Genomic DNA, 12,352 nt, shown 5'->3' with positions numbered 1-12,352 from the left:
TGTAATGGCAATAAACAGCTTGGCACTCGCCGTTTTTTTACGATAAACAGGGCGTGTTGTACGATACAATGCGGGAAAAGGCTCCTTTAGAAGAACTACCATTTGAAATATGTGCAACTCCACTTTATGTTGTACAGTTGTCAAAATGAGGTGCCGCTTGCTTTGTTTCGTCTACCGATGATGCTTTGTAGGACGTTTTGGGGGAGGACTACGTTATCTTCGCCTCGGCGGCAATTGGGAAGGCGGGAGGCGCTCGTTGACATCCGCGCTTACGCCTGCAACTTTTTAGGCAGGGATGCAAACAAAGGGCACAGGCAGCGTCGATACAAAGAACAAACTCAAAAAACGGCTCATAGTTAGAAACACCTGGCTATACGCCACTTCCTTGCAAGGATTGAATCAGCACTTCAAAAGAGCGGGAAAAAAATACACACACAAAAAAAAAAACCGGGTCCCAGCGGAGTAGATTGGAGCGGATCAGTAGAGGCGAGACTGTCATCTGTAAACGAGGCGGGAGGGATGGGGAAGCGGGATAGTACCAAGTGGGCGGAGCTTTAAGGTGTTCTATTGGGTAAGACTTTGATTACAGTGTTGTACACAGTCTGGTAAATCATGTTCTGAACAATTCTACAACAGCGAGAATAAAAAAAAAAACCTACTTTAGTTGTAAATTTTATCAAAATGTTATGGTACTTGAAGGCATGTTAAGGTGAATATTCAATAATTAGTCATTGTCACAATTTTAATAATAAATAAATGTTAAACTATAAAAACTTCTTTTAATTGGGAAAAAGTCTAATAATTGTATTCAATAATTAATTATCGCCTCAATTTTAATAATAAAAAAAAATTCAAGCTATAAAAACATTTTTTTAATTGGAAAATAAGTGTATTAATTGTGATAAATTTCAAATCTTTTATTTTAAAAAACATGTCAAAAACGTCTTGATAATTTGTTTTCATCGTTCTTTCATGGTAAAAAATACTGACCAATTCAGTCGTCAATATGTTTGTCCGTATTTCCCACATGTAGACTTTCAAAGACTGTTGGAACAATGAAATCATTTCACACTAATGCACTTAAGTCGAATTTGGTAATTTACTGCTGCAAAGTAAATCGTGTGAGAGAACAGAAGAGGACCGCATAACGGGCTCGCCCTTAAATTGCCACGATGGGATTAAAGTGTCATCATTCAATCGTTTATGGTTACAGCAAAGATCAATTGTCTTTACTAACTGAAAACAAAAAAGGCTGTTTATTACTTATAGACTCGATCAAGATCGTAAAGCTTTGTGTTTGTCGACTTGCTTGCAGGTGGAGTTTGAGTGGCTACGTCAATACTGGTTTCAAGGCCGGCGCTACACACGCTTCTGCAGCTGGTGGAGCAAACCCATGGAGGAGTTAGAGAAAGACTGGAAGATGATGGAGACCATGGTGAGCTTTTGATCTCGTGTTTACCACACAACACAGAGTACACTTGCACACTCTTTTATGAGATCATACACAAGCGCTGTTTCAAACAAAAGCGGAAAATTAATAATGCTCGCTTTTGATTGACGCTGACATTTCGTGGACTCGAGAGAGAGAGAGAGAGAGGCACAGCCTTCTTGGGGAATGTTGCAGAACAGTTTAAAAAAAATAGTGAGCTACAAACACATTTAGAAAAACGTCATTGCCACCATTTGCTCACAATTTCCCCCAGTGGTTTTAAGAAATAGTGTCGAAATACGAAATTGTTTATCTCCCCAAAAAAACTTTTGTTCCTGGAGTACAGAAATAAGTAAAAAGAACATTCCAAAAATTGCTTATGCTTTTATGGTAGAAATAAAAAAATAAAATCACATTTTAATATTCATAATTGTCCAATGTAAAAATTTGCACTAATTGTGGTGTTTGGAACTCCATAGTTTTGTGCCCAGAAAAAACAAACTAATTTGACATACTACAAATTTTAATAATTGTGAATTTTTTTACAATTTAGAAATTTGGGAGAAAATCAAAAATGGGAGACAGTATGGAATTCTAACACTTGAAATTTGAAAAATAAGTACGTACTTTAGAAACTCACAATTAATTGTATGACATCCATTTACACACCTCAAATTTAGCTTTGAAATTTGGCCTTCATATTCAGACTAAAAGCATCCAAACACACTACAAAAATTGAAAAACACACACACATTCAAATTGAAAAAACGAAAAAGTAGAAATAACAATTACCAATGCTGAGCTTCACTCTGCTTTTCACCAAGCAACCAAATCTAACCGGCGCTAACATACCATCAACATAAAAAAATCGCTTCACCAACGTAAACACCCATCCGCTTGTGAGGTAAACACAAAACTCCCTCAACACAAATGACGAGGCGCCCAAGAAATGCCCACCGTCCAGGGAATGCGTGTGTTTCTTGTGACATGACGGACGGCCGCCTTCTTAAAGACGTGTCATTTGTTTAATCGCAGCCTCGCAGACGCTTTTATTGCGGAGGGACGCGGCTATTAGTCAGACACCACTGTAAAGGAATCACTTTGTAATGTCACACTCATAATTAAGTCTCCGGCATCGCGCTGTACACATGTGCCACACACATTTACACACACAACACGACACTGCGCTCGCTCTCCAAAGTGTTTGCGTGTCTAACAAGCTTGACGTCTGAAGCAGCAGGGGGCACTCTTGCATCACTGAAGCATCCTCTATCATCCAACACTCTCGTCCTCTTTTTCTCCCCTGTGTTTCCTTGAGTCGCTCGCCCGCCCGCCGCCAGTGACTGGAGAAGCTCTCAGTCTATGTCAGTGTGCGAAGCTGAGCAGTAATCACATCTAATGCTCGGGCGGGGATAAAGACTGAGAGAGCCTCCTCTCTCTTTCCGTAGATCTCTCGCAATTTCACTGTCCAAGCTCTGCCGGGTGAGATGAGTGGGTGGACGGGTGAGGTTTTTCGTTCTTTTTTTTTGGGGGGGTTCGGGGCTAATCATCTGGAGTGCCGCCTCTGGGGGCCCTGAAATGAAGTGAGTGATTTGGAGGTGCATTTAGAGAACGGCATCAAGTGAAATGTGAGGTCTCTTTCTCCTGCTCGCTCGCCTTGTTTCGAAGTGTCACCCAAGCTTTTTCCGAATGTTCCCGGAAAAGCCAAGTAAGCCATGGCCTAATTTTTGGTTTACATTTGGAATTATTCCATGTGATCAAAAAATACTTGAATGAAACAAAATAGTTAGATAGAATTGAATCATGGAGAATGTGTGAAACTCAGAAGTGTGTGTTAGAGAATTTGAATATCTTTCTTGCACTTGCAAATCAATAAAACACAAAAAAATAAATCAAAAGTATGAAACAAAATCAAAACATATTACACATGATGTATATTTGTAAAAGTAATGATGGTTTGATATTCAACTACCACAAGACACACGTGTAGTTCCTGCACTGATTTAAGGTCATTTACTTAAAATAAAAGACTTCAAAAAAATCCATAAGAATATAAGTTTTGTATATTACTTGATGTAGATGATAAATCAGCAATTTTATGTTTAAGTATTAAAAATATTTACATTTAAAAAACTAATACAACTCAGATGTGTTTATCCACATGTATATAATAAGCATAAACTCTGCTAATTAAAATGACAACAAATATAAATATAAAGGGGGAAAATAAGTTAATGATGTTTTTAAGCGTCCGTATAGTAACAAGTAAATAAATGTCATCCGTGCAGTAGACATCTTGAGCTAATGCAGGAAATTCAAGCTCGGCTTTTATGACTAAATAAAAGCCGCAAATATACAGCGACATAGTAAATATCATCTGAATAATGTTTTCTAATAAAATAAAAATGGAGAGACATACTTCATAGTACAGAGAGATTTAAATACAATAAATAAGCCAATTTTAATATACATACTGCTGCTTTGTTTATTTGTTTTATGTCTCCCCTCTATTTTGTCCATTCATTGAGCCGATGCAAAAATAATATTACATTTGCCCGGCGTGCAAACGTAATAATTCAGGCGTCGTGATGAAAGACAACATTTATTGCTCTGGCAAGCAATATTTACATCCCCGTGCATCGACCTCTTCCATACGCTGATGAAAAGCACTCCATGCATGTGACTTATAGATTTTCCTCCTTTTGGGGAGTGTGTGCAAATGTGGGTGGGGGGTGTTGCGATCACAACACATTTCTCTTGCGTTATTTAAATCAAGAGCGCCTCCCCCTCCCCACCCCACTTCTCCATCAGGCACACGCACACACACACACTTTTATTGCATTTATTTGGAAACCAACACCTGTCTTTGAAGCTGTAGAAATGACTCCATATGGTTCCCTGTAAATAAAATACATATTCATCACAACGACGAGGGGTACCTTTTCGTGTTGATAAAGTCCTCCGATGCCCAATGTAGTTCTGAAAACATTCAATGATCACAGCAACGTTCATTCGTGTTTATATTAGTATTCGGCTGTGTTAAACGCTCTGACGGAGCCGTAAATGGCCCACGGGCCGCAGGTTGCATGATATGTTGTAAAACGATGTGAAAACATTTCACCATCTTTTTGTCATATTTAAGACACTGGGGTGCATTTGTTCGAGCCGCCACAAAGATATTGCCTCGCCGCTGGGCGACCTCTAGCTTCTTCGTTTTGTTCTAACTACTGAATTTTTTGGCTCACCTTAGTAGAACATTGCATTGCGGCCAACGTCGGCGTGTGTGTTTTGGATCTTTTTTTAATTTGTTACTTTTTTCATTGTCCTCTTTAAACAGTATGGTTCTCCACTCCCCTGTGATCGGGGTTGACCTGTCTCACAGGTTTCCTCAGGTGTCTGCTCTTGTGGCCCTTGCACAATAGTGACATTTTCTTTGAACTAGCAACAATGTGTCATAATCCACAATAGGCAGAAAAATAATTTTGGCTTGATGCTGCTGTGCTGTTTTCTCACCACCCCATCCTCTTCTTCTTCCTGTCCTCCATTTGTGTGTGCGTGCAGGCCATTGATGCGAATGTTTGCACTCGATGTGACTTTAATTGATTTAGCAGTTCTCGCTCGGCACACTACAGCCCCCCCCTAATTTGTCACTTTCCTCGACTTCAGCGGCGGCTCGTCTTGACTTCAAAAAGGCGGAGCCGGCTGCGGTGGCAAAATCTCTTCTGCTCTTCCTTTCTGTTCTCCTCGCCTTGACAGCAGCCTTGTTAGAGCAAATTCTTTTTATATCAAGGCAAAATTAATAGACTTTCATAATGATAAACGGGTTCCACTCCAGCCTGAGTACAATTGTATACATCAAGATGGAACAAACAGGAAATGGTATTGAGGGCCATGTCTTCCTTGTCTCAGTTCACCCAGCATGTCACTCCGTTTTCCATCACATTGGTCACACCTATAAGTACAGTTTTTTTTCACCTTTTTGTGTCGGGATGTGAAGGAATTGACAGATGATCCCTAATCACATGGACCTCAAAAGTCATCAGATTTAGAATTTTCAGGGAGAATTTTTAAGTTACAGGGTTTTGGACTTAATTTTGTATTTTTGTTTGTACCCTTCAATAAATGGCTGAAAGTGAGTCAGCTACTGTTTTGTTATTCCACTTGAGCAGCGTTGCATCTGGTAACCCGAAATACTCGTAAATTGGGGCATTTGTAAGTCAAGGTACCACTGCTAATGCTAGATAGCATGTATGGGCCACTCTGTTCATTTTTCATAGTAGTTTTATTATAGTTTTACTTACATTTTGTCTAATTTTATATTGGCTAGCTTCTTTTATCATAGCGTGATGCACTTTTCTTTAACTTATTATATAAAATTTAAATCACACCCTCTACAGTTATTAAAGTTTTTATAATGACTTACTAACTTTACATTGTTTCCTATCAGAAGGACTAGTTTATACATCAAATTCAGCAGTAACTCAGAAGTCAACCATATTAACTTCATGTGTTAGACTCAGTCGAGAAACAATAAATGTGTATCTGGGTGAGGCAGAGAAGTGAGGTGAGGTGAGGTGGGGTGTTGGGGGGGTCAATGTAAATGTTATTGCACTGTGAGCTCATTTGATCAAAGTCCGGGAAAAGGTTAAGCGAATCCAATCTGGTTTTTGTACGGCAGAGTAGAGACACGAGCCCCAGGACGGAGAATGGATTATCATATTGGCGTTGCTAGAGTAATGCCGGGGGGAGGGAGGGGGCGCTTGGACGGACAGTTTACCCCTGCCCGTAATGCGTTTAGACAGCAATTGGCCTTAATAACCTTTATTGACTCCAGCGGGTCAGTGCCAAGAATCTAATTATCAAAGTGTATCAATTTCATTGGAGTTTAGAGTTTGCCTGGCTCCAAATAATTATTTTAAGGTCGAGCCGGGGGCAATTAATCCCTTCTCCCATTTATTTGATGGCTTTGTAAAACATAATAAATGTTACGCTTTCCAGTGTACGGCCTGACTTAAATAATTTCAGCAAGCAATCATTGTTTTTCTGTTATTGGAGAGCTCGGGAAAAAGGCATATTTAAAAAAAATAAAAATGCGCGTTTACTGGCACTCATTTTTCTTCTTTTATTTTATTTTTCCAATCCATTTAAGCAAATGTGTTAAAAAAATATGACGGCAACAATTAAACAAATTATATATTTTGTTATCCAATCACACACTAAGAAGCGAAATTAGTTGCATGTATCTGAATATGCCTCATAGTGCCACAATTTATTATCTGTCACTGTTTATTTTAGCATTTCTGGTTGTGCACCAGCTTGCACATTTTATTGTCTTGGGGAAAAAAAATCATATTCAACCTTATTGTTTGGGTAATACGTTTATTTGTATAATCTTGCAATCAATAAATGTGCAACCTTGTTTACCCGCAGCCGTCCCGATTTGCTCCATTCAGATGTCAAAAATTACCCAGAGATTATTGTTATTATTCACTTAAATAGAAAAAAATGCGGCCAATGACGCATGTTACACCATCCGTTTGCAAATACGAATGAAAAGCACTCCGGGAAGGAGGGAAGAGAAGAAAAGTGTTGCATCGTGAAGGTATTTGCCATTCCCTTTGAAGTCCCCATTCAACAGGGTAAGCTGAATTTTCAGCAGTTGCCTGATAGTGTTCTGGGTAAACGCTTAAACCCCTTTGGTGAATTTTTACGGGCAGATATGGCGGTGGCGGCTCCCGGCGTGCGTCTGTGTTACCTGGAGCTATTGGGGCCCGGCGGCTTTGTATTTAGACGTGGCAAATGTCAGTTTTGTTCGTCTGTTGTACGATCACAACGAGTTCAAGTTGAACCCTGACACTCTTTTACATACTCAGGTGGAGGGTTGTGTGCTATATATGTAGATATAGATTAATAATATGGAATGATAGAAATCCCGTACATATTACCGTGACCCTAATGAGCGTTCTGGAAAATAGATGGAGGCGAACCTAACGGTCGCATTGTAATGTCAACACATGTTTGTGTGCACTAGATTCCCAAATAAAGAGGGTTTTGTTCCGTAAGCAAAGGTGCATAGAACTTCCCACGATTGTTTTGCAGCTGCGGAGGATTGATGTGGGAGTTTTGGAGCACATTTAAGCGACATCATCAAGTTTGTGTCAGCGTCTTGAGCTCTGGATTGTGTCAAATTGCCGAAATCAACGAGGCTGTTCTATATCACTGTCATTCAGCGCAAGAAAATTAGCTCATTTGAGAAGAAATATGATTAAGAGGAAAAGCACATTTGGGTCTTTCTACCTGCTTCTGTCTGATCCAATGTGGAGGGCAGCTTATCCCCGCCGCAAGTGGGCGGTGGATGTTTTATTGACAGCGGTTTGGATCATTTATTTTGTTTGTGTGACTGTTTTTTTTTTCTCAACTGTATCTGCAGGTTTTAAGAAGCGGCTTGTCACGTCTTCTTAAAAAACAAATGAGCACTTTACAGAGCCTGATCTGCCTTATCCGCTTAGAAGCTCGCTCATTCCACCACCGTTATGTATTTACTTGGTTATTTACAGATTTATTTATTTATTTACCTCTGTATGGATTTGGTTTGCTTGCCCACCACCCCACCCAGTTGGTTCATCCATCGTCCTACCTACAACCACCCTTACTTTTTCCTCATCCTTGGCCCTGATCAGCAAGATAAGATCCTTCAAGAGAAGGAGAGATAACATCCATTAAAGTGGTAAAGAGGAATTATTGGGCAGCACAGATTAATCACCGGCTGGCTTTAATCGCGTTCGACGGCGTTGGCTGCAGGGGACCTGGTTATTCTTCCTGTGTCATACCGAGACGTGGGAAAAGGAGGGTTTGTGTTAAAAAGTGCTAAGATGACTAAGAAAAGTTTGACATTAAAGATAGCCAAATTAAATTATAGACAAAAATTAGACGTTAGATTTTTAAATAGTGGTGAATGCATTTATTGGAAGTCTCATGTGCCAAAAATGTGGTAAAGAAAATGCAAATTATTTGTTAACTCTTTCATATTATGAAAAAATGCTAAAAATAAAATGTGATTGTCGGAGAGCATTTTTACCCTGCCTCTGAATTTCCAACTGGATTGGCTTTGTCAGGATTAAGATGCCCTAAAAAAAAAAAAAAAAATGAAAACCTCACAGCAACCACATCACAAAAAAATACCGGACAATGCAACACGCGGCACAGAAGACCTCTTGAGACATGTAATTGGATTAAGGAGTCAAACACGCCCTCAAATGGCGTCCGCTTTAATCTGGCAAAAGGGGTTAGCGACACTGGCACTTTTTACATTGAACGCTGAATGTTCAACATACTGTATACAGTGTATGATCTTAAAATAACTCAGTCCTGGAATACTAGAGTTGATACGATCTGATTCCATCAAGGGGATTAAATGGCAAATCCGGGAAAATGCACTTTAGACTTGAGTTACGCCGTGTAACTAATTATCTTGAGGAATGGAAGACCTAATTAGATTTGACTTTAGTTTGAAAGGAAGAGAGAATCAATTTCAGGCTACTTTTCATGACATTTGCGATTGCTTATGACATCGAGTTTAACCTTTTGAACAAAGCCTACCAACGAGGTTACCATTGACTTCAGAAGATGGGGAAAACACCGGTAGTGTTAAATGAGTAATATTACGCAAAACCATGCAGCGTGTCTCTATATTTAATTAGCAAAGGGCGTTGAGGAGTTTCTCAATCCACCTGATTCATTATGCTTGCTGAATGTGATCGTTCCCCACCCAATGAGCCTGATGAGAGCTGCTTAAGGGTGTTTATGAGACTGCTAGCCAGCAGTAGATGCCGCCCCGCAGCTCTCGCCCAAATAAAAGAGCCATTTATTACATCTAACATGACCCTCTCATTATGCACAAATAGGAATTAATGAGCGCTATATCAGGCGCTCCCGGTGGAGCCAAAGCGGGCCCGCTTTAAGGACTAGCGTTAATTACGTCGTCCTACATCTTGCCCGTTTAACACCGTCACGTCAGATCTCTCTATCGGTGAGGGGATGCGCAGGATGGTGTTAGCAGTTCACTAACTGGAGGGATGAAGTTTGCTCGGTGTTTGTGATTGAAGTTAAGGGATCGGAATTTCCGGTCTGGGATTGTCCTTGCATAAATACGATTTTGTACAATTTTAGAATACAGTAGGGATGGAATCTGTGTGTGTGTCGGGTTTAACCTAACGATAAATTACAATTTTTAAAGGACAGTACGTACAATTTCTCGGTTTGGTCTCATGTCTCGACTCGACTCTGAGGTGAGCCATACCACACAAAAAGTTGTTGTTCATCTTTGATTCTTTTAAGCCGATGATCTCTTCAAATGTATTGTAATCATGACTTTTATAACTCCAATGTCTCCAAAGCAAGATCTTTAACAAATGAATAGCTTTCACCGCCTTTTTTTACTTATTAGTTTAGCAATCCCGCAAGCTCGGGACTTATGTATCACTGTAGACTGTTTGGCCTTGGTCCCAGTTAGCAAAAAGCTTTTTACTGGCAAGAACCTGAGGTGCTGATCCCAATCTGCTATCCAGCAAGAATCCGGACAAGGCTTTTCATACACTAAAGAGAGAAAAGAAGCCGTTAAAGGGAGCAGAAGGGCCTTGACTGTCTCGTTCGCTGCGTAACATCTCTGGCCAACTCGGACCGCATTGTCCCGCATTCACCTCTGCGGTGTCCCAGTGATAGATGGTTCCATGCTCATACGGCCAATGAGCAGTATGCAAGCATATGTAGCCTCTTCCTGACTCTGAAAGGAAGTAGGTGGTTTAGCCATTAGGGCCAACTGGATCCACACCCCTTTTATTATGTGACTCAGGACAAAAAAAAAGCCTTGTAAGAAAAAGGCCGGTGAATTTTTATGTGATTTTTGTGGGCCCCCAGTGGGACAACGACCCGGCAACAGATTTGCCTTTTCTTCTCTTGTGGCCCCGAAAAAGAGTGCCACAAAAGCCTGGGAGTTCTGCTCCATTTGATCCTGTGGAAAGCATATGTCCGTTCTAAGCGACTTGTATTCTGGATGCAAGATGGACTGCTTTTGGGGCCATAGAAAGTCTCTCTGCCCACTTGACTGTGTTACAATGCCTTCAAAGAAAAACACTTGACAGGACTCTTCCCTTTTTGGGAGTGTCTTCATCCTCCCCCCTAAGCCAACCACCCATCCAGCCCCTTTTCACTTCAAACATGTTACTCTGATGTTGCAGACACATTTTTCTAATGTTTTACACTCCATATAACCTGCTGTGTATGGTGAAAGCTATTTCTGCCCTGTGACATTATTGATGGGGGGCAACAACACTGCATGGGCGAGTTCAGCACAAAGGCCTTTCGTTACAAGGACATATCAACACCGTGCATTTTGTTCTTTTAGAAGACATTGCATTTTTTAATGACAACAATTCTAATGAGTAAGGCAAACATCCCCAATTTACACAATAATACAAAAATAAAATACAAAACTAAATGGGCATTTTATTTAAACCGTGCTTGAGTAATAAAGTTAGCCAGGAACGAGAAATAATTTAATCATGACTAGAAGTATTGTTTTGTTTTGTTTTGTTTTCCCTCCACAATGGAAAATAATTAATAGTTGAAAGATGAACCTTCTAAAATCATGTGGCAGCAAGCAAATGCTACACACCAACCTCTGTAATGCCACAGAACAGTCACTGCACTTGTTTTTCTTCCCCGGCTTAATACCATTTTGCCACCAGTGGAGAGTTTGCCCTCAGGAGCAAAGTTACTCAACAGTGGTGTGCCACAAACACGCACAGATAACTCGTCCGGACGACGACTTGGTCTGACAGGATCGCAGGTTGCCAGTTGTTTGTTTATGAGCCATGGCTTTTTTTTTCCTCCTTGGCGAAGCACCTGATGCCCCCCCAAGCTATATTGGGCTCTTGTATTAGAAAGCAAGAAGAGATTGAGACAGGGAAGAGGTTGCCAAGCTGCCACTTGGCGTGGCTCTGTAAAATCAGATATCTTTGTGGTTGAGCTTGTCAAATATATCCGTTGACAGTTTAGTGCAAGCTCGTTTGAACTTGAAGCTTTGGTGTTTGGCCAAAATCATTTTGACGAAAAATAAACTATTAATTCATATAATGAAGAACTAATGTCAGTCACTACCCAAAACTTTAAGGTTTCAAAATTCATTTGTGAGGTTTGCTACTATTTTTCCTCTAATACTCTTGATCCAAGATTCCAGACCATGTCTATGTTTTGCTATTTGGTGGTCAGTATAGTTGAAGTCTTGGTGTCAGTCGACTAATGCATTTCCAAGGCTATTAACAGTCCCCCAAAAACTGTAGGAACATTTTTTTTTTAAAAACCTGTCGAGTTTAAAACCATTTTTGATAGGCACACCATAAAGACAGAATTTTAGCTTTTGGTAATCGTAGTTGCTGCCTGATGAGCCTAGCCTGACTTTGTGCTTGTTTACATACCTTGCTTTGATAGACTAGCCATGTTTATTTCGGTCTTTAGTAAAATAGACAGGATTGTTTTTAATGCTTGGAGTCCCAAACATCTGAGCTGCCTAGGTCCTGTTTGCCCTCTGGTTCACCTGAGGATGTCTCCTAGGTTGTGGACCTGTGTGGTCAGCTTTTGGTTTGAGGGTGTGGAGGCTTGAGGACAGCTACTGCCATCAGGGGGTAAACACACAGAAGAAGGGGTTTGAATTTAGTCGACGCGGTAAGAAAGACAAATTAATGTTGTCTGCTCTGTGCTGACTGATGCCAGGCTTGATCAACAAACAAACAGTGGCCTGGCTAAATAACTGAGGGATCAGCCTGAGGGTAAACCGGAGGGTCCCTTTCAACACTGTGGTCATTTTAGCACACATGTATTCCTCTAGGAAAACACAATAAAATCAGTTTTTCGGTCAGACTTGTG

The 12,352-nt window shown here is 40.4% G+C and overlaps 1 protein-coding gene across 4 annotated transcripts in view; it reads left to right on the top strand.

The window, feature by feature from the left end:
- The window catches only part of fto (FTO alpha-ketoglutarate dependent dioxygenase), a 97,205-nt gene that overhangs the window by 28,933 nt on the left and 55,920 nt on the right, over window positions 1-12,352 (top strand). For all 4 annotated transcript variants that reach the window (XR_009714199.1, XM_061276841.1, XM_061276843.1 and 1 more), the window contains exon 7: window positions 1,316-1,435. Coding sequence is in view for 3 of the 4 variants with exons in the window: in XM_061276841.1 (XP_061132825.1) it covers window positions 1,316-1,435 (120 nt within the window). In the remaining variant the exon portion in view is untranslated. The remainder of the gene's footprint in view (window positions 1-1,315; window positions 1,436-12,352) is intronic.

Source organism: Syngnathus typhle, linkage group LG4, assembly GCF_033458585.1.
Source record: "Syngnathus typhle isolate RoL2023-S1 ecotype Sweden linkage group LG4, RoL_Styp_1.0, whole genome shotgun sequence".
Lineage (NCBI taxonomy): Eukaryota > Metazoa > Chordata > Actinopteri > Syngnathiformes > Syngnathidae > Syngnathus > Syngnathus typhle.
The sequence above is the reverse complement of the archived record's forward strand: the minus strand, read 5'-3'. Positions and strand labels throughout refer to the sequence as shown.